Genomic DNA, 18813 nt, shown 5'->3' on the forward strand with positions numbered 1-18813 from the left:
CAAATGGTGTGTGACAGAGTGACTTGGAGGCGTTTTGTCTGTGGCCACCCTTTGCGGGATTAGGGCGTCGGGCTATAGATAGATACATAGAATATTTTACGATTTTTGTGCCAATTTTGGTGTGATTTGAATGTGTAGTTTCGGCTGCCCAAAACACACACACACACACACACACACACACACACACACACACACACACAGCTAATGCTATAGTATATTAGATACGAATATATATCACGTATCCAGGAAAAATAAGCAACCAGGAAGATAAATTCCCCCAACTTCATAGGTACCTGGGATTGTACTGAACAGTAATACTGTACTGTATCACTACTGTATTGCATTTCATGCTTAGCTTTCATCTTTTTTTCATAGGAAAGTTTTTATGATAGAGGGTCTAGATGGATAGTAAGACAATATCCCGCTCGAAGCTGAATGTTGAGCAGATGGGGGGGCGGGGGGTTTATTATGCAATATCCAGAATTTCACTATATTTGGTGTAGGGCTTGACTGAATTACAATGGATAATTGAGAATTTAGTGTATAAGTAACCACTTCACTATGATGATTTTTAAAAAATTCCTGCTACCTTCAGATGGGTTTATTCAGGCAACTGGAAACTTTTCATGGCTACAGGGGTTAATAGAGTCTGATTCTAATGTCTTTACTACTAGCCATCCCTCCAAAGGTAAGGAAAATCATCCGGAGGTAATGAGAACAAAATAAAAAGACATCAGTAGACTGAAAGGGTTAACCACTTCACTCCCATGACAGAGCAACATTTACTCTTGCTGTTACCAGACCCCTGTTCATTATTAAACTTAAGAGGCCACTAGCATAGTAACGGGGTTATTCAGGACTAAATCTTGCTTTTGCTCTTCAAAAATGTCTCTCCCAAGCTTAGTACAATGTAATCCTCTGGAGATAATAAGAATAAACAGAGGAACGTCACTGAATTCAGGGTGCTAAATTTAAGCATCTAGGGAGAGTAAGGATTTTAACTTTCAAGTCACTAAATCCAGCGAGACAAAGTATAGTCCTTTCACCTTTACTTGGCCAAGATTTTTGTCCGTTCGTAGCTTATTTCATGCAGCTCACTATCAGATAAAGACACCGCTACAGCTTTACCCAGTTTCCAGAGCTCTTCTTTGTGACCTGCATTATAATTTTGGGCTTATCTATTGATGCAAGTCAGCATTAGAATATGGACAAATGGCAATTTTAGGCTAAGTTAAGGTAAAGAGTTCAGTAAAAGTTCCAGCCCCAGGCTCATCTGGAAGTGAACTCAGTGGACTGCAGGAAAGTAATGCTGTTGCAGCAAACATCTTCCTGAGAAGTAGGGGGAAGCAAAGGGACAGCTGCACATCAGGCCTGGTCCTTCATCCAGGAGCATCAGTGCCAGAAGCTAACTAACTTGTGAGGGAATACTTGGTGCTAGACGGCTGGTTGGACAGTGACTTTGTATATCTATAAGGGGAAAGGACAGCATTGGCGACTATGGGGAGTCAGAAGTTGTCAGACCCGATGATGAAAGCTGCTGAGAGGGTGTGGGAGAATTTGATTTCAGAGAAAGTGAAAACTGATGAGATGCAACTTAATTTTATGCCAGGCTGGGTCACAACAGATATCATTATTGTCTGGCAAATATAGAAAAGTTCTTGAGAGAAAGCAGTGAACTCTACTTGGCTCTTTGTGGAACTGGAGAAGATATATATTTGACAGGGTGGTGAGATAGAGTGTGCAATGGGCAATGAAGAAATTGCAAACTGGAAGAGTAGCATCAACTTATGGTAATAAAAATGTATGTTGGTTTAAGAACATGTGGGAGTGAGGCATTCAACAGAGCCATGGACACCACAGCTTCAGCCTTTTTAAGGTCTGAGATAAGTCTCCACAACTCCACAAAATGTGGATGGTGGGCAAAGTGAAGGGGTCACCATTCTTTGTTATGTGTGTTTGTGCTGAACAAGCATAGAGAAAAAATAAAAGAGCAATGGCCAAACTAGCCTGTGGCAGGGCTAAAATAGTCCAGAAACAAAAAAAGTACTCACATAAATATCAACCCAAGATCCACTGATAATAGCATCATCAATGGCAGCATCCACCTGGTCTCTGAGGCCAGGCCCAACACACACTCCTCCCACGTAGGTCAAGTCCTTGTCCTTAAAGCGTCGCCGAACGTAACCTTCAGGATCACTGATGTTCAGACCTCGCAGTGCCTCAAACTCTGTCACAGCAAGCCCAAATAAACTCAGTCATCACCTAAAGTCTAGGATGTGTGCAAGCAAAATGATACAGTGCTTTAGGCATGCTTACCATTCATGAATAAAGGGTTTAAAGCATGAGTGCAGGCAAGGGAGAGAGACCCGAGGGGTCTATGATCTCTTTATTAAAGAATTAGCTGAACAGAAAGGCAGTTATTTTGTAATTAATTTATATTTTCCTTTACCCATTCAGCTGTTAGCTAATGATCGGTGGTTGTTTTGCTGACTATTTAACACCAGATACATTTTTATTAAACCACTGTATATACTATTATACTACTTTCCAAGCAAAACTTCAGGTCCCCCCCTCACAATAAAATCTTGCTGCCACCCCTAGTTTTAAGGACAGAACTTGCTCATTTTTGACTCTGAAACAACTTCATAATGAACTGACAGATACTTAAACTGAAGATATGCATAATTCATCAACAATTTAATCACAGAACTTTACATGGAACAATTTTAAATGAGAAATTACTGTAGATTCAAAATTGAAGTTTTGCAGGGGCACACCTGGGGGGGGGCCAAGGGGGCCATGGCCTCCCCCAGCAATTTCCTTCCTTGTAAGAAACGAAGTAAATAAAAGTGACTTGCATTAGATTTTTTTTTTTCTGGCCACAATTTTCATTTTTATGGCCCCCCCCCAAAAAAAAAATATTCCTGGGTGCGCCCCTGAAGTTTTGTATTCCATTATAATAAATCTGGTTAATATGATTACCTATACCACTAACCATTTATTTACAAATGATACAGCAACGTATTCATCAACATACTTTCTTAACGTACCATATAACAGCGAGGAATAGAAATGACTTTTCTGAACCTACAACTCTTTGTACTCTACCAAAAACTTACATTTGTTGTGCACATGTTTGTACATGCTACACAGGTTGTCCACAAAGTCCTGTGTGTTTATGAACAACTTAACATAATGAAATGTGGTTTTTCCATATGGAGGAGAAACTCTTTGAAGTTTCAAGGCACTTTTTTCCTTATGGAGGAGTAACTCTTAAAGTTTCAAGAATTACTCTTTCACATACAAATGCTGCATCTCAGTATGTTAGGACGTTTACATGCAACAGATTTTTGTAAACCTAACTGAACTTTCTGGACACCCTGCATTTATTCCACTGACTGATATTACCATTAGTATAGTCAGCTTGTTTTCACCTGATGGAACTTGGTTACTCTCACATCATTAACACAAATTTGTGGTTGCATTAAATCTGATGAGCATTATTTATGAGGCAGGAATGAGTCTCACTGGTTACTAGCCAAACTTCCTTTCCAATCTGATTGTACGTGGCCATCATTTCTGCTGAAAGGGGTTATAGATTTTTGTCAGGTGAAAACAAACTGATTATACTTACAACTCTGTATCAATGTTTGTATGGTACTTAACATTTTGGTCAATGGGGTGAAAACCAGCCAAGGAGCAAAATTATACTGTGATAAGTGGGTGTATAAGAGATGTAGTGGTATTAGCGGCAGACTGCGAGATAATTCTAATTTCATGTGTGCAGTGTGTCGGGGAGAGCATACGGAGATTATCGGGCGTGACAGGAGTGATCTTGTTGGTGAGTCTTTTGTGTGTGTGGAAGAGTTTTGTTACTTGGAAGACATGTTATGTGATGGAGATGGGGTTGGAGCTATCTCTGTGACCAGGGTAAGGAGTGGTTAGAAGAAGTTCAGGGAGCTGCGGCCTCTCCTGATACTGAGAGGGCTCTTCCTCCATGCTAAGAGATCTTTGTGTATGGCACGTGTAAGGAGTGTAATGCTGTATGGTTGTGAGACTTGGGCTGTAGAGGGAGAGGACACTTGCAGGTTCAAATGTATAGAAATAACAATGATTGGGTGGATGTGCAGTGCATCCTTGAATGTGAGACCTGGGGGGGCTGGGTTTATGATGGAAGAGTTAAGAGGAAGGATGGGACTGGAGTGTATTGTTGCTGTTTTGAGGAGAAGCAGACTGATAGTTTGGGCATGTAGCGAGGATGGGGAATGACAAGTGCGTGCAGAAACTGAGAATTGTGAATGATGGGGGAAGGGTTGCAAGAGGCAAACCGAAAAAGACCTGGGACGAGGCCATAGATATTGCATCAGGGTTAAGGGATTTAATAAGGAGGCTGCCAGAGATTGAGCAGCAGGGAGAGCTGCCATTAGGTGACCTAGGCCAATGCATGCAAGCATACTGGAGCCTTTATAAATTAAACAAAATGAACTCTGTCTACTTTAACTTGTGAACTGTAAAAAGGATTAATACTGGATTGTGCTGGTTAGAAGGATGTTGTACAGAGGAGTTATGACAAGGGTTTTGCACCTCTGTGTTTCCCAGCAGTAATGGTTGTTGGCTTAATTCTGACTGACATGTAAAATGACACGCATCAGTGTAAATGTTTAGGCCTGTGAGCTGAAGTCACAATTCCTGGACCCTGAATCATGACTGAATGAACTTTGGCCTGTTTCACTCAGCTGACTTTTCATAAATCTCCTTCTATCAGATTTTTTCCTGCTCTTCGGACCTTACCTCACCCCATCCTTACGTGGGAAGAGTTGTGGATGATGATGATGATGATGATGATGATGATGATGATGATGATGATGATGATGCTGAGATATTTATGATGATGATGGACAATACAATATGATGCTAGTCACAGTGTTATGGAAAAGTAGTTTACTTTCCCACTGAGCTATTGGAAATTAACTGCAAAATGATGATACTCACTGTCAAATTAACCAGTGGAATGTGCCATTACCCCCCCCCCACATGAATCCCCTCAAAGTGTGCAAAAGATGACCAAAAATTAACTTTTCTTTACTGAAGCTATGCATTACTGTAGTGATAATTACCGCCCTCCCTCTAATCCTCGGTCTTCCCCTCGCTCACACATTCTCACAGACAATCTCTTACTGTCCATTCTCTCTACATGGCCAAGTCATCTCAAGGTAATATAATGTTTTCCAGTACATCTATAGCAACACCAAATTGCTCATTCACATCCTCATTCAATTTAATGTTCTATGTCTGTCTACAGCCAGATGCCATTATCTTACAAGGGGTAGCAACACACAAATCCCCTACATGTCACCCTGCTTTCTGCCATTAGGCAGCTGCCCTCCCTTCAACTCACAACCTACCTCGTCACATATTTCTCCACTCCATTCCTTCATCTCACTCATGTACACTGACAGTAATCTTATATACTTTGTTGTTGTTGCATAACCTCCAGTATGTCTGGCCTTACAAACCCATCAATCACTGGCAAGCAACTGCTTCTGCAGGGCTGTCCCATGCTGTAAACCAATGTTCCTTTGTGGCTTGCCACGGTGGGGCGAGGGGAGTGTGTGGTGGTTTGGTTCCTGAATAGACACTGAATTTGTGACTCTTCCTTCGCCCAGTTAACAGGGGCACCATATTAGGCTTCACATCACACTGTTATTTGGTTACATGGTTAGCACCCAGTACTATATATGGTTTCCTAGGCTAAGGGAAAACCATTAGGCCTGTCACTCAGTGACGAGCCACCTGAAGTGGAAAGAAAAAAAACAAAAAGTGACAGGATGGCTGGGAGAAATAGGAAGAAAAGATGGCAGACAAGGAAAAACAACATTATAAAGGTGAAGGAGAAAACAGGCAGCACTACAGCAAGTGAGTGGATGATGGTCACCACCATCAATAGCCATATACATTTAGTACTATCACAGTTTGGCTCAGTGCCATACAAGAGGATACCGAGCTGTAATGTACTGATTAAATCACCAAGGCTGGCATTATGAAATCTCCAAAGCCAATTCAAAATGATCCAAAAATCCACACTGACCCAAGTATCCATTCTGCTTGAAGAAGTTATCGAGCCATTCATTCTGGGTGCGTGAGTGGATGTTGGGGATGTACGACGCTCCGTGGGCCTGCCTGTTGCCCGTCAGCACCCCACACACCCGGCCCTTGGATATCAACTTCTCTGCAACACCTGCAGAATGGAAGATACAGATGTTTTTGAGGCTCTGTGTTCATCTGAATGTGAACCTAGTGGGCTGCAGGATGAAGCTGCCTTTTTTTTGCAATCCACCATCCTCTGACCCTTGGCAACATTGTGTTTCATCAGCTGAAACGTGTAGGCACACAAATAATGTATAGAAAACTTTCCAATAATTTGTACTGTACGGCTGGTAAGTCTGAACTGTACTGTATAATATCATAGTCACTCTCTCTCTTTCTCTCATGTACACACACACGCATGCATGCAAGCACGCACACACGCACACACACACACACACACACATGCATGGAATGATGATGAATACCAGGAGGTGTTGTCAGACATGGCTAGTTATTTACAGAAAATAGTTGAGAAAAGCAGCAATATAATTTTGAAGGGTGACTTTAATTATAAAAGGTGAACTGGGAGGAATGGGACTCAGGAGGCAGCGAAGATTCGTGGGGCACTATATCGTTAAATATAACAATGAACAATGTGACGATGCAATGGGTCGAAAAAGAGACACAGTTCTGAGGTGATGACACACCAGCAAGATTAGACTTACTGTTTACCAAAAAAAATGATGTAACAGAATCTTTGAAATATTTATGTTCTATTGGAAAAAGTGATCATGTGGTCATTGAGTTCCAGATGATAATAGGGAACATGGAGCCAAGAGACGAGCTTTACAGGGAGGGTAGATACAACTTTGGGAAAGCAAATTTTACAGGATTGAGAAAATTTTTTTGAAAATGTGGACTGAAGAAAATTCAGAGAAACAAGAGAGATCCAGAGGAAGTGGGATATCATTCTAGACCTCTATAATTTGGGAGTGGAAAAATTTGTACCAAGAGTAAGGGGGAAAGAAAACAGGAAAAAGGAGTGGTTTAATAGAAGGTGTATGATAGCAAAAAAAAAAAGAGAGAGACACAGTGTGGAACAACTGGAGAAAGAGAGGTAACAACAGAACAAAGGAAGAATATAAAAGAACTAGACATGAATACACAAGAATTCCTAGAGAGGAAGAAAGGAATTTTGAAAAAGGTGTAACAGCCAAATGTAAGGATGAACACAAACTGTTTTACAGATTTGTCAATGGCAAACTGAAACAAATAGGAATCACCAAACTGAAAGTAGAAGGAGAGGTCTATAAAGATGCGGCAAAACCAGCTGAAATAATGAACAAATGTTTCCAATTGGCTTTCACTAATGAAAAGGAGTTTGTGGAAGGGGAGGGAGTGACCAGAAATGTAGTGATAAAAGATGCAGGGCAGTACTCCCGAGGTGGATGGAAAGCTGATGACAGGGAGAGCAGGAGCTCCCGTTTCATCAGCCCTCAGGACTAGGTCCTGACCATCCCCCTTTGCTGAACTTTCTCAGTGTCTCAGTAACACAAGAGAGTAGGCCAGCATGCTCTCCAATACAAGTTTCTCTAACTATCTACACCAAACTACATGCACAGTACACACTACACTTCCTTTTCCAAAATTCAAAAATAAATTATGGTGTCTGAACACCCAGCCTCGGAGTCCCCAGGGGGGAAGACCATAAATGCCTCCACCTTCCGCCCCTCTCCCGGTGACGACTTGAGCTGCCTGGAACCACTGCCTGATTCACTTCTTCTTCATTTCTGCAACATTCGTGTCCTTTCCTCTAACTTTCGCTCTGTTGAGCACCACCTCTCTTCCTCTAAACCTCACCTTCTCTTTCTAACTGAGACTCAGCTGTCTGAGGCACCTGACAACAAACCCTTTTCTGTACCCTCCTACTTTCTCTATACTCATTTCAAAGCCAAAGGTGGCTGTTGTGTATATATACGCAACGACTTATCTTGCTCTCGTGTTCCTGAACTTGATTCTTCTGAATTCTCTACACTCCGGCTTCAGCTATCCTGTCATTCTCTGACTAAATATACCTGCGCTGTTTACTTATCCCCTAACTCTACTGACTATCAAAAATTCTTCGACTATCTTACTTCGACGATGGAACACATTCTATCCATTTCTCCTGTCTCTGAAATCTATAATTTTGGCTCTCCTCTCCTTTCAGTGATCCACCTGGTGAACAAGCCTACATCTTTACTATCCTTAATGACCTAGAGCAGCTTGTACAGCACCCTACCCGTATCCCTGACCGCCTTGGAGAGAGCTCCAACATACTTCACCTCTTCCTTACAACTAATTCTTCTGCTTACACTGTTAATCTTTTCTCTCTGTTGGGCTCCTCCAATCACAACCTTATCACCTTAACCTGTCCTATCGATCCGGTATGGCCTGTGGACCCTCCAAAGAAACGTCGTCTGTGGCACTTTGGAGCTGCGGATTGGGAGGCCCTCAGACAGTACTTCTTTGATTTTCCCTGGAATGATTATTGCTTCCATGGCCGGGAGCCATCTGAGTGTGCCTCGCACATTATGGAGGTTATTCTCTCAGGCATGGAAGCATACATTCCTTTCTCATATCCTCTGACTAATGCAAAATCGCCTTGGTTTAATCACGCTTGTTCTAATGCTGTCCACAACAAGGAGAGGGACTATAAAAGGTACCAAAGCCAACCCACCCCTGAATCACATCTTGCTTATGTTTCTGCCCGAAATCATGTTAAGTCTGTTCTTCGCTCTGCTAAAAATAATTTCATCCGTGCTAAATGCTCTCAACTCTCCAACTCGAATTCCTCCCACTCCTTCTCGTACCTTGCCAAAAACCTTTCTGACAACTTTACCTCATCATCCTTCCTCTCTCTTTTCTACTCTGATGGTTCTGTAGCTATCTCTTCTATTGATAAAGCAGATCTCTTCACAGACTTTCTCCTCCATTTCCACCTTAGACGATTCCGGTGCTATTCCTCCTTCGCTTTCCCCCTCTGACTTCCTCATGGTTGACATTAAAATTTCTTCAGTTGATATATTTTCTGCCATCACAGGCCTCAATACTAACAAGGCATATGGGCCTGATGGAGTCCCTTCTGTTGTTCTCAAGAACTGTGCTTCTGTGCTTACACCCTGCCTAGGCAAACTCTTTCGTCTTTGTCTATCTACTTGTACCTTTCCTTCTTGCTGGAAGTTTGCTCTCATTCTGCCAGTCCCAAAGAAGGGTGACCACTCCCAACCCTCTAACTATCGTCCAATTGCTTTAACATCCTGTACCACAAAAGTTTTTGAGTTAATTCTTAACAGAAAAATTTTAAAGCATCTTGCCTATCACAACCTTCTTTCTGATCGTCAGTATGGGTTCCGTCAGGGACGCTCCACTGGCGATCTTCTCACCTACCTTTCAGACTCTTGATTATCCTCCTTTTGGGACTTTGACGAAAGCTTTGCCATTGCACTTGACATCTCAAAGGCTTTTGATCGAGTCTGGCACAAATCTTTAATTTCCAAACTACCCTCTTATGGTTTCTATTCTTCAATCTGTGCTTTCATCTCTAGCTTCCTTTCTGGTCGTTCTATAGCTGCTGTTGTAGACAGCCATTGTTCTTCACCTAGATCTATCAACAGTGGTGTTCCTCAGGGCTCTGTCCTATCACCAACTCTCTTCCTTTCATTCATCAATGACCTAAGCTGTACATCTAACCCTATCCACTCGTATGCTCATGATTCCATCCTTCACCTTTCCATTCGGTTCCCGCAACGTCCATCTCAGCTCTTACTTCAACAAACAAGGGATGAGGCTATGGCACACCTAATGTCTGACTTAGCTTGTATCTCTGACTGGGGTAAAAATAATCTTGTTTTTTTTAATGCATCAAATACTCAGTTTTTACACCTATCAACCCGACAAAATCTTACACAGGTGTACTCACTAATGTTTAATAATACTCAGCTTACTCCTCCATCATCCTTGAACATGCATGGGGTTTCATTCACTCGAGACTTATCTTGGAAAGATCATATTACATCTCTTGTAAAATCTGCTTCCAAGAGATTAGGTGTGCTATGCCAACTCCGTTCCTTTTTTTATCCCTGCACAACTGTTGACTCTATACAAGGGTTTTATCCGATCCTGTGTGGAGTACAACTTGCATGTGTGGGGAGGTTCTCCACATACAGCTCTTCTCAACAGGTTGGAGTCAAAGGCTTTTCGTCTCATTAACTCTCCTCCTCTTACTGGCTCCATTCAACCTCTGTCTCTTCGCCGCACTGTTGCATCTTTATCTCTTTTCTATCGCTACTTCAATGGTCGCTGCTCCTCTGAACTGTCTGCATGCATTCCTCCACCTCTACGATGGGCGCGTAGCACCCGCCGAGCAGCAAACTCTCATCCCTTTTCTGTCCAACTCTCTAATGCAAGAGTTAACTGTTACCCCTAGTCCTTCATTTATGCAACAGGAAAACTCTGGAACTGTCTCCCTCTGTCTGTATTTCCTGCTTCCTATGGTCTCCAGTCTTTCACACGCAGTGTCCAGGCATCTCGAAATGATCGGATCTTGAATTTGGCTCTCTCTTGTATTTTTTCTTCTCTTGGAGGGAACAGTTTTTGTGGGCTCATGGCCTTTGGTTCCTTCTTCCTAGCATAAAAAAAAAAAAAAAAAAACTGGTGGATAAGATTCACAGTTTAATTGTGTTCTCTGGATGGGAGGAAAGTGCATCAAGAATGGAAGAGGGCAAATGTGGTACCAATTTATAAGGGAGGAAACAGGGAAGAACCCCTGAATTATAGACCAGTGTTCCTAACCAGCATGGTCGCAAAATTGTGCAAGAGAATCCAGACAGAGATGGATAAAATATCTGGAAGAGATGAATATTTTGGCTGAAAGTCAGTTTGGATTCAGAAGTGGAAGGTCATGTGTTTCCAACTTGTTGAGCTTTTACTCAGGAACAATTGACGTGCTACAGGAGAGAGACAGTTGGGTGGATTGTGTGTATTTAGATTTGGAGAAGGCCTTCGACAAGGTACCCCATAAGAGCCTAATCTGGAAACTAGAGCATATAGGAGGACTGAAAGGAAACCTCCTGGAATGGATGAGAGACTTTTTGAGAGACAGACAAATGAGGACAGTAATAAAGGATAGGATGTCTGGATGGAGGGAAGTAACAAGTGGAGTTCCACAAAGCTCAGTGTTGGCGCCAGTAATGTTCCTGATTTACGAAAACGATATGGTAGATGGAGTGAACAGTTATGCAAGTCTGTTTGCTGATGATGCAAAGATCTTGAGGAAGGTAGAGGTTGAGGAGGATTGTAAAATACTGCAGGAGGATCTGGACAGGATACATGATTGGAGCCTGATGTGGGAAATGAAATTCAACGCAAAGAAATGTAAAATATTGGAAATGGGTAAAAATACCAAGAGGCCATCACTGAATTGTTTGATGGGTAATGAACCAATCACAAAAGTGAGAGAAGAGAAAGATTTGGGAGTGCTGGTCTAGGATAGTCCGTCACCTGAAAAACATATTAACAAGCTAGTTAGAGAGACGTATAAACTCCTGACTAACATAAGAGTAGCATTTCATTATATGGATGAGGAGATGATGAAAAAATTGATAGTGGCCATGATCCGCCCCAGGTTAGAATATGCAGCAGTAGTGTGGTCCCCACACAAAAAGAAAGATATAAACAAGATTGAGAGAATACAAAGAACAGCAACCAAGATGGTCCCCAGTCCGGCAGATCTGCTGTACAGAGAGAGGCTGGAAAAGCTGGATTTGCCTTCCTTAGAGGAAAGGAGAAAGAGGGGCGACATGATTGCAGTGTTCAGGACCATGATAAAATTGACAGAGAAGATCTGTTTGTATGGGATAAGAGAGTAATAAGAGGACAGAATGAAACTGAAGAAGCGATGCTGCTTGATGGACATTAAGAAATATAGTTTTCCTTACTGATGTATAGACTTGTGGAATAGCCTGGACAAAGAGATCATCCACTCTAAAAACTTAAACGAGTTTAAAGCAAAATTTGACTTAACCCTCTCAGGCACAGTCACGCGAATCGCGTTTCATGTGGATTTTCTCAATTTGCTCAGTCACGCGAATCGCGTTTATAAGCACCAAAAAATTCGCCAAAAATTAAGTTTCTGGCGGATTTGCGTCAAATTTTGACGTGTCTAAGCGATGGTAGCGCTTTCCAATGGTAGAGCATTGGCAACACTGAGCTGCCTGGCAGGGCCCAACACGGACTGAGAAACCTCAGTCTCTTCCAAGCAGCCAGGCGGTGAGGTTGCATTGTGTGTACTGTCCCTTTAAACTCCTACTAATTCTCCTCCTCCTGCCCGAGCCAAAGCCCCAATGGACTCAGTGTGATAATGCATTATTTTTGAGCATATTTGGATGTGATATTGTCGATGGAACATAGATATATGTCACGAAATGGAATTGTATCCGTTATCAGGTGTAAAGCTTACTGGCGATATGCGTGTTCACTGTGGCGGGGTTTCGCCTCTCGCCCTCCTCAAGGCCCTATGGCGTGAATACAAATACATATATAATGAAGCCAACACCCAAACTGTTTTTTGTGTGAAAGGTATTGTGGCTGGCTTGGTGAATATATGGAACTAGTTAGCATTGTGGACGCCATGAACCATAGTGTGGAATGGGGCAGGCATCACGTACAGTTTTTATAGTCGGGAAGGGAGAATTAGAGGTGTTTAGGGATGGAATTATTGTGATTCTGATAATGACAATGTGTATGGAATTGTGTGAAATATACGTCAAACATGCTGCGGGTGTTCGTGGAGTGTGGTGTGTGCCAATACAATAGAGTTGCTTCGTACTCTCCCGGCGAAGGATGCTGCATCACAGTCACGTTGAACCGTAGTAAGGAAGGGAGTAATTGCGGAGGTTAGATTGGATTCATGGTGGTAGTTATGTATTTGTGTATGAGATTGTGTCAAGTGTAAGTGAAATGTGCCACATATCCTCATGACGGCATAAATTACGGTGCATTGCGTAGGTGAGTGGTACCTTAGCGGCAGGTGTGCTGTGAAAGGTAGCAATGCCAAGGAACGAGGGACGTCATTGAACAGGTACTGTACCTTGGTCAGACATTCTGTGATAAATTATACTTTATGTAAAATATACGTGAACTGTGCCACAAGTGTTAGTTTAGGTGCGTGACGTAGGTGAGCAGTACCTTAGCGGCAGTTGTACTGTGAAAGGTAATGATGGCAAGGAATGAGGGACATCACTGAACAGGTACTGTACCTTGGTCAGACATTTAGTGATAAATTATACTTTATGTAAAATATACGTGAACTGTGCCGCGAGTGTTAGTTTAGGTGCGTGGCGTAGGTGAGCGGTACCTTAGTGGCAGGTGTGCTGTGAAAGGTAACGACGCCACGGAACGAGGGTCGTCACTGAACAGGTACTGTACCTTGCAACGCTGGGCAACCATGGATGTCAGTGGACAGGTAGTGTACCTTTCAAAAACAATTGTTGAAATTTATGATTCTTATCTAAAATGTTTATGATATGTGCCACGAGTGTTCGTGGGAAATATTGTATCATGTGTTGGGGGAATGTTTGGGGAAGGAGGGTAAAATGTGTCTGTCTATATATATATATATATATATATATATATATATAGATAGATATATATATATATATATATATATATATAGATAGATAGATAGATATATACATATATATATATATATATATATATATATATATATATATATATATATATATATATATATATATATATATATATATATATATATACACTTATATATATACATGTATACATATATATATATACCTATTTATATATTATTTATATACATATATATATACACACACACACACACACACACACACATATATATATATATATACATATACAGTACCCTCGCGTCCAGCACGCGTTAGTCCAGCACGATTCGAGTCCAGCACGGTTATGAATCTCCCAAGCATCCGGCACTACTGGATGAGATCCCGCCTCCACAACTACCCTCTCTTTATGCAAGTGATGAGTGGAAGGCGTTTCAGGGTGATCCTGAAACACTTCCATGCATTCAGTTCGCTTGCGATACCCCAGGACAATGAAGACCGCTCATCAGGGTTCGCACGGTGATGCAGTACCTTCTTCAGTGGTTCCAGAACACCTACTTCCCCGAGGAACACCTCAGCCTGGATGAGGGCTCACTGCCGTGGAAGGGGCGCCTAAGCTTCCGCGTGTACAACTCAATGAAGCCCTCAAAGTATTCTATCAAGCTGTATATCCTGGCTGAGGCTTCCTCGGGTTACATCTGGAATTTCGAGGTGTATACGGAGCAGAAGAGGACACTGGATACCACCGTGTGGAGCCTCGTAGAACCGCTGAAGGATCAGGGATACAGAGTTTACATGGACAACTATTATAACTCTGTATCCCTGTGTGAACGCCTCTTCAGTGCAGGAACATATGTGTGTGGGACCCTACGCCTGGCAAGAAGAGCACCAAAGCAGCTGCAGGACATCGCCAGGACCACGAACCTGCCAGTGGGGGGCATGACAGCGATGCACAAAAACAACGTGATGGTGTTGCTGTGGAGGGACAAGCGCATTGTCAATGTGGTCTCCACCTTCCAAAGCAGGTTTGAAAGAAGACCAGGGCTCCTGACGGGAGGACAACCTATGTCCAGAAGACCGTGGACAAGCCCGTCATGGTGGATGACTATAATCGACACATGGGTGGGGTGGACCACTTCAACCAGATGGTCCAATACTACCCCATCCAGCGGCGGACCGTGAAACGGACCAAGAAGATCACCTTCTACTTCATTCACATGGCCATTTTCAACGCGTTCGCCCTGTACAAGAAGTGCTCACGCGGGTCAGTCAGTCTGCTCGAATTCGTGGAGGAGATAGTGGAAAAGCTCCTCTATTTTGATGAAGCAGAGTGGCCTGCATCAGGGCACATCATCCACCATGCCCCTGACCTTCCAAACTGACGGCCAGCAGGACATCCAGCACCTGTGGCACCTGCTGCAGCGCCAGCACAGGTGCCATCACCACCGGCTCCTGCACCAATACCACCATCTCCAGGAGGAGGGCCAGGACAGGAGTCAGCACCATCATCGCCTGCAAGACCAGCACAGGTGCTGAGAGAACCTTCATCGGTTCCTGGTCCGTCGGGAGAACTTGTTGCCGCTGCCATGCCCGGGCCTGCAGCTGCACCTCCAGGACAACAGGACTGCGGAATGCCAGGAAGACAGCCAGCCAAGTGTCGTCGTTACATCGATGACAGAGTGCGGCTGGATACGACACAGGGCCACCGACGGAAGAGGATCCCCAACCGGAGGAGGCTGCGGTGCACCCTGTGTTCCCTGGCGAAGATGAGGAGGGACACAAGTCACATGTGTCCTGTTTGTGATGTGGCACTGTGCATGGGTGATTGCTTCGAACAGTTCCATGCCAAGCGAAGTATTCCCTAGTCCAGTGTACACACACACACACACACACACACACACACACACACACACACACACACACACACACTAAAACACACACACACTCACACAAACACTCACACACACACTCACACACACACTACCACACACACTAACACAGACACACACACACACTCACACATACACTAACACACTTACACACACACTAACACAGACACTCACACACACACTCACACACACACTACCACACTTACACACACACACACACACACACACACACACACACACACACACACACACTAAAACACACACACACTAACACAAACACTCACACACACACACACACACACACTACCACACTTACACACACACTAACACAGACACACACACACACTCACACATACACTAACACACTTACACACACACACTAACACAGACACTCACACACACACTACCACACTTACACACACACACACACACACACACACACACACACACACAGTGGGAGTCAGAGGTAGCAGACGTGCGACGTCGGCATTCCGTACTGAACAAGCACGGCCAGTGGCATTACCTGAATTAGTATCTTTATATGAGTCAAGCTCTGTACCAGGCTAGACTAATTGATTTTTCATTATTAAAAGAAAAAAAAATAAGAAGAAGTTTAAACAAGACTTGTTCAAACAGAAAAGAGAACCAAGAGGCGAAAGAATGCGCTCAGTCAGCTGAGGTTTGTTTAGACTACAGCTGCATGGGGAATGTAAGTACATGTACTCTGTGCTTTTAGTATTGCAAAATGGACACATACTTTAGTAAAGCAAATTTGGAAAAGAAAAGGGATAAAGGTAGAAAGCAAGATGATGATTTCTACCAAGAACTGGTTGAAGTGGAGACCCACAATAGACTGGTTGAACGTGTACACAAACTAGAAATGGCTTTCAAAAATGAAATTGATGAAATAAAGAAGCAGATGCACTTGCAAAAGGAAGACATAGAAAAACTAGGAAGGGAGGCCAACAAGAAAGACACAACCATCAGTGAACTAACAGTGGAACTGAGTACACTTAGGAAGAAAATGAGTGAAATGGCAAGTACAGTAGTTAATCACGAGAGTGTTATGGAAGAGTTCAAAAATGACACAGAGACAATTAGGCAAGTAAGCAGTCTAATTGACCAGAGCAGTGATATTGAGAAGATAACACAGGTGAATGAAGCTGTGCAAAGCTACAAAAATGATGTGGAAACCACGTACTGTATGCTGAAATGGTGAAAGTAAAGAAAGACTTAGAAACAAGGGTGGATGAAAAAAGCATTAAAAAGGAAGTGAAAGGAATAATCCAAAACAATCCAAAGTTAGTCAGAGATTCAGTAGATATAAACAAATCTATAGTAATCACTGGTATAGAAGAGGAAGAAGTAAAAAACAAGATCACAAGAGACAAAAAGGAGATGGCAAATGTAATGAGCTTACTGAAAGAAGTATCAGAGGAAATCTGTAGTAAAGACATAGAGGAACACAAAAGGTTAGGGAAATATGAGAAAAGCAAGACAAGACCTCTAAAGGTGACTTTCCAGAGTGTAAACACTGTGGAAGAGATACTAAAAATGCAAAGAATCTTATGGAAAAAGAGGAGTTCAAAAATGTATGGATAAAAAGATGCCTAACACAAGAGGAACTGGAATTACTGAAAGAGAAAAGGGAAGAAGCAAAAACAAAAAATGAGGGAAGATCAGAAGAGGAGAAGAAGAAATTTTTTTACAAAGTAATAGGATTGCAGGTACGAAAGTGGTACACAAACAGGATGGAATAAAAAGGAGGAAGGTAGTAAAACCATGTCATGACAAGTATATAAACAAGATGATAAAGTTGACGTACTCAAATGTGGATGGAATGGTATCTAAATTACAAGAGATGAATGATTATGTCAGAGAAAATGAACCACAAATAATATGCCTAACTGAAACAAAATTAACACCAAGGATATCCAATGACATACTAAACTTAGAGGAATACAATATATGGAGACGAGACAAATTTAAAAAAAGGAGGAGGAATTAACTAAGAAAAATCTAAGAGTCACTGAAATAAACCTAGATATACCATCACAAGTAGAACTGATTGCAGTAGGATCAACACATCTGAAGGGAAAGTAATTGTAGCCAATTTGTACATGCCAACCAGATCAAACACATGGGAAAGAGAAGAATATGAGGACCAGGTATAGAGTACAATTCAGAGTTTAAGATCATTACTACATAAAATGGAAGAGAAATCGGAATGAATTATACTAACTGGAGATTTTAATACAAATATAAATTGGAATACTCTAGATATAATTAGCCAAGAAAGCTGTTGGGACCAAAAGCTCCTGGATCTCCTGCAAGAGTTTTTCCAAACACAACATGTGAGGGAAACCACCAGAAAAAGAGGACTCGATGTACCTTCAGTGCTAGATCTAATATTTACTAGGCAAGAAAATGATATTGACAGTTTAATATATCACCCTCCGCTCAGCAAAAGCGATCAGGCAGTACTAAATTACAACTTCAGGATAGCATATGACATAGTTAACAGCAATGAAAGTTACAAAAAGAGCCTAAACTATAAAAAGGGAAATTATCAAGACCTAAAGAAGTATTTCTTAGAAGTTGATTGGGAAAATGAGCTTAGAGGACAAGATTTAAATGCTGTATATAAAAAATTCTGTGAAATTTATGAAATAGGAGTCCAGAAGTACATCCCACAGCACAAAGAAGCAGATAAGAAAATACAGAAATGGTTCAATACAGAATGTAAAAAATCAAAAGAAAGAAGAGATTTGTTGTGGAATAGATACAGAAGACACAATAGTGAAAGGGCGTATAATAATTACAAACAGGCAAGAAACGATTATACAAGAATAAGGAGGGAAGCCCCAAAACAGTTTGAGGAGGATATAATAAATAAAAGTAGTGATCAACCAAAGCTGTTTTACAGCTACATCAGAAGCAAAACCAAAGTAAAAGATATAATACAATCCATTATGGACGAGGGACTCACTTATACGCAAGAGAAAAATATTTGTGACGCACTAAATAAGAATTTCCAATTAGTTTTTACAGAAGGAAAAAAATTTGAGAGGGACTATGTGGAACATGCATGTCCACACATACTACCAGATATACAAATAGCAGAAAAAGTAATACAAGAGGAGTTAAGTAAATTAGACAGAGGAAAAGCAAGTGGTCCTGATGAAATTTCA

The 18813-nt window shown here is 41.9% G+C and overlaps 1 protein-coding gene across 1 annotated transcript in view; it reads right to left on the reverse strand.

Annotated features, from left to right (window-relative positions):
• Ufl1 (UFM1 specific ligase 1) overlaps window positions 1-18813 on the reverse strand; it is a 130788-nt gene that overhangs the window by 52131 nt on the left and 59844 nt on the right. The window contains exons 5-6 of the mRNA XM_080285588.1: window positions 6089-6238; window positions 2052-2227 (exon numbers count right to left, since the gene is read on the reverse strand). Of these exons, the coding sequence (XP_080141714.1) occupies window positions 2052-2227; window positions 6089-6238 (326 nt within the window). The remainder of the gene's footprint in view (window positions 1-2051; window positions 2228-6088; window positions 6239-18813) is intronic.

Source organism: Coenobita brevimanus, chromosome 107, assembly GCF_032717465.1.
Source record: "Coenobita brevimanus isolate Jiangsu-jjx chromosome 107, ASM3271746v2, whole genome shotgun sequence".
In the NCBI taxonomy this organism is placed as follows: domain Eukaryota; kingdom Metazoa; phylum Arthropoda; class Malacostraca; order Decapoda; family Coenobitidae; genus Coenobita; species Coenobita brevimanus.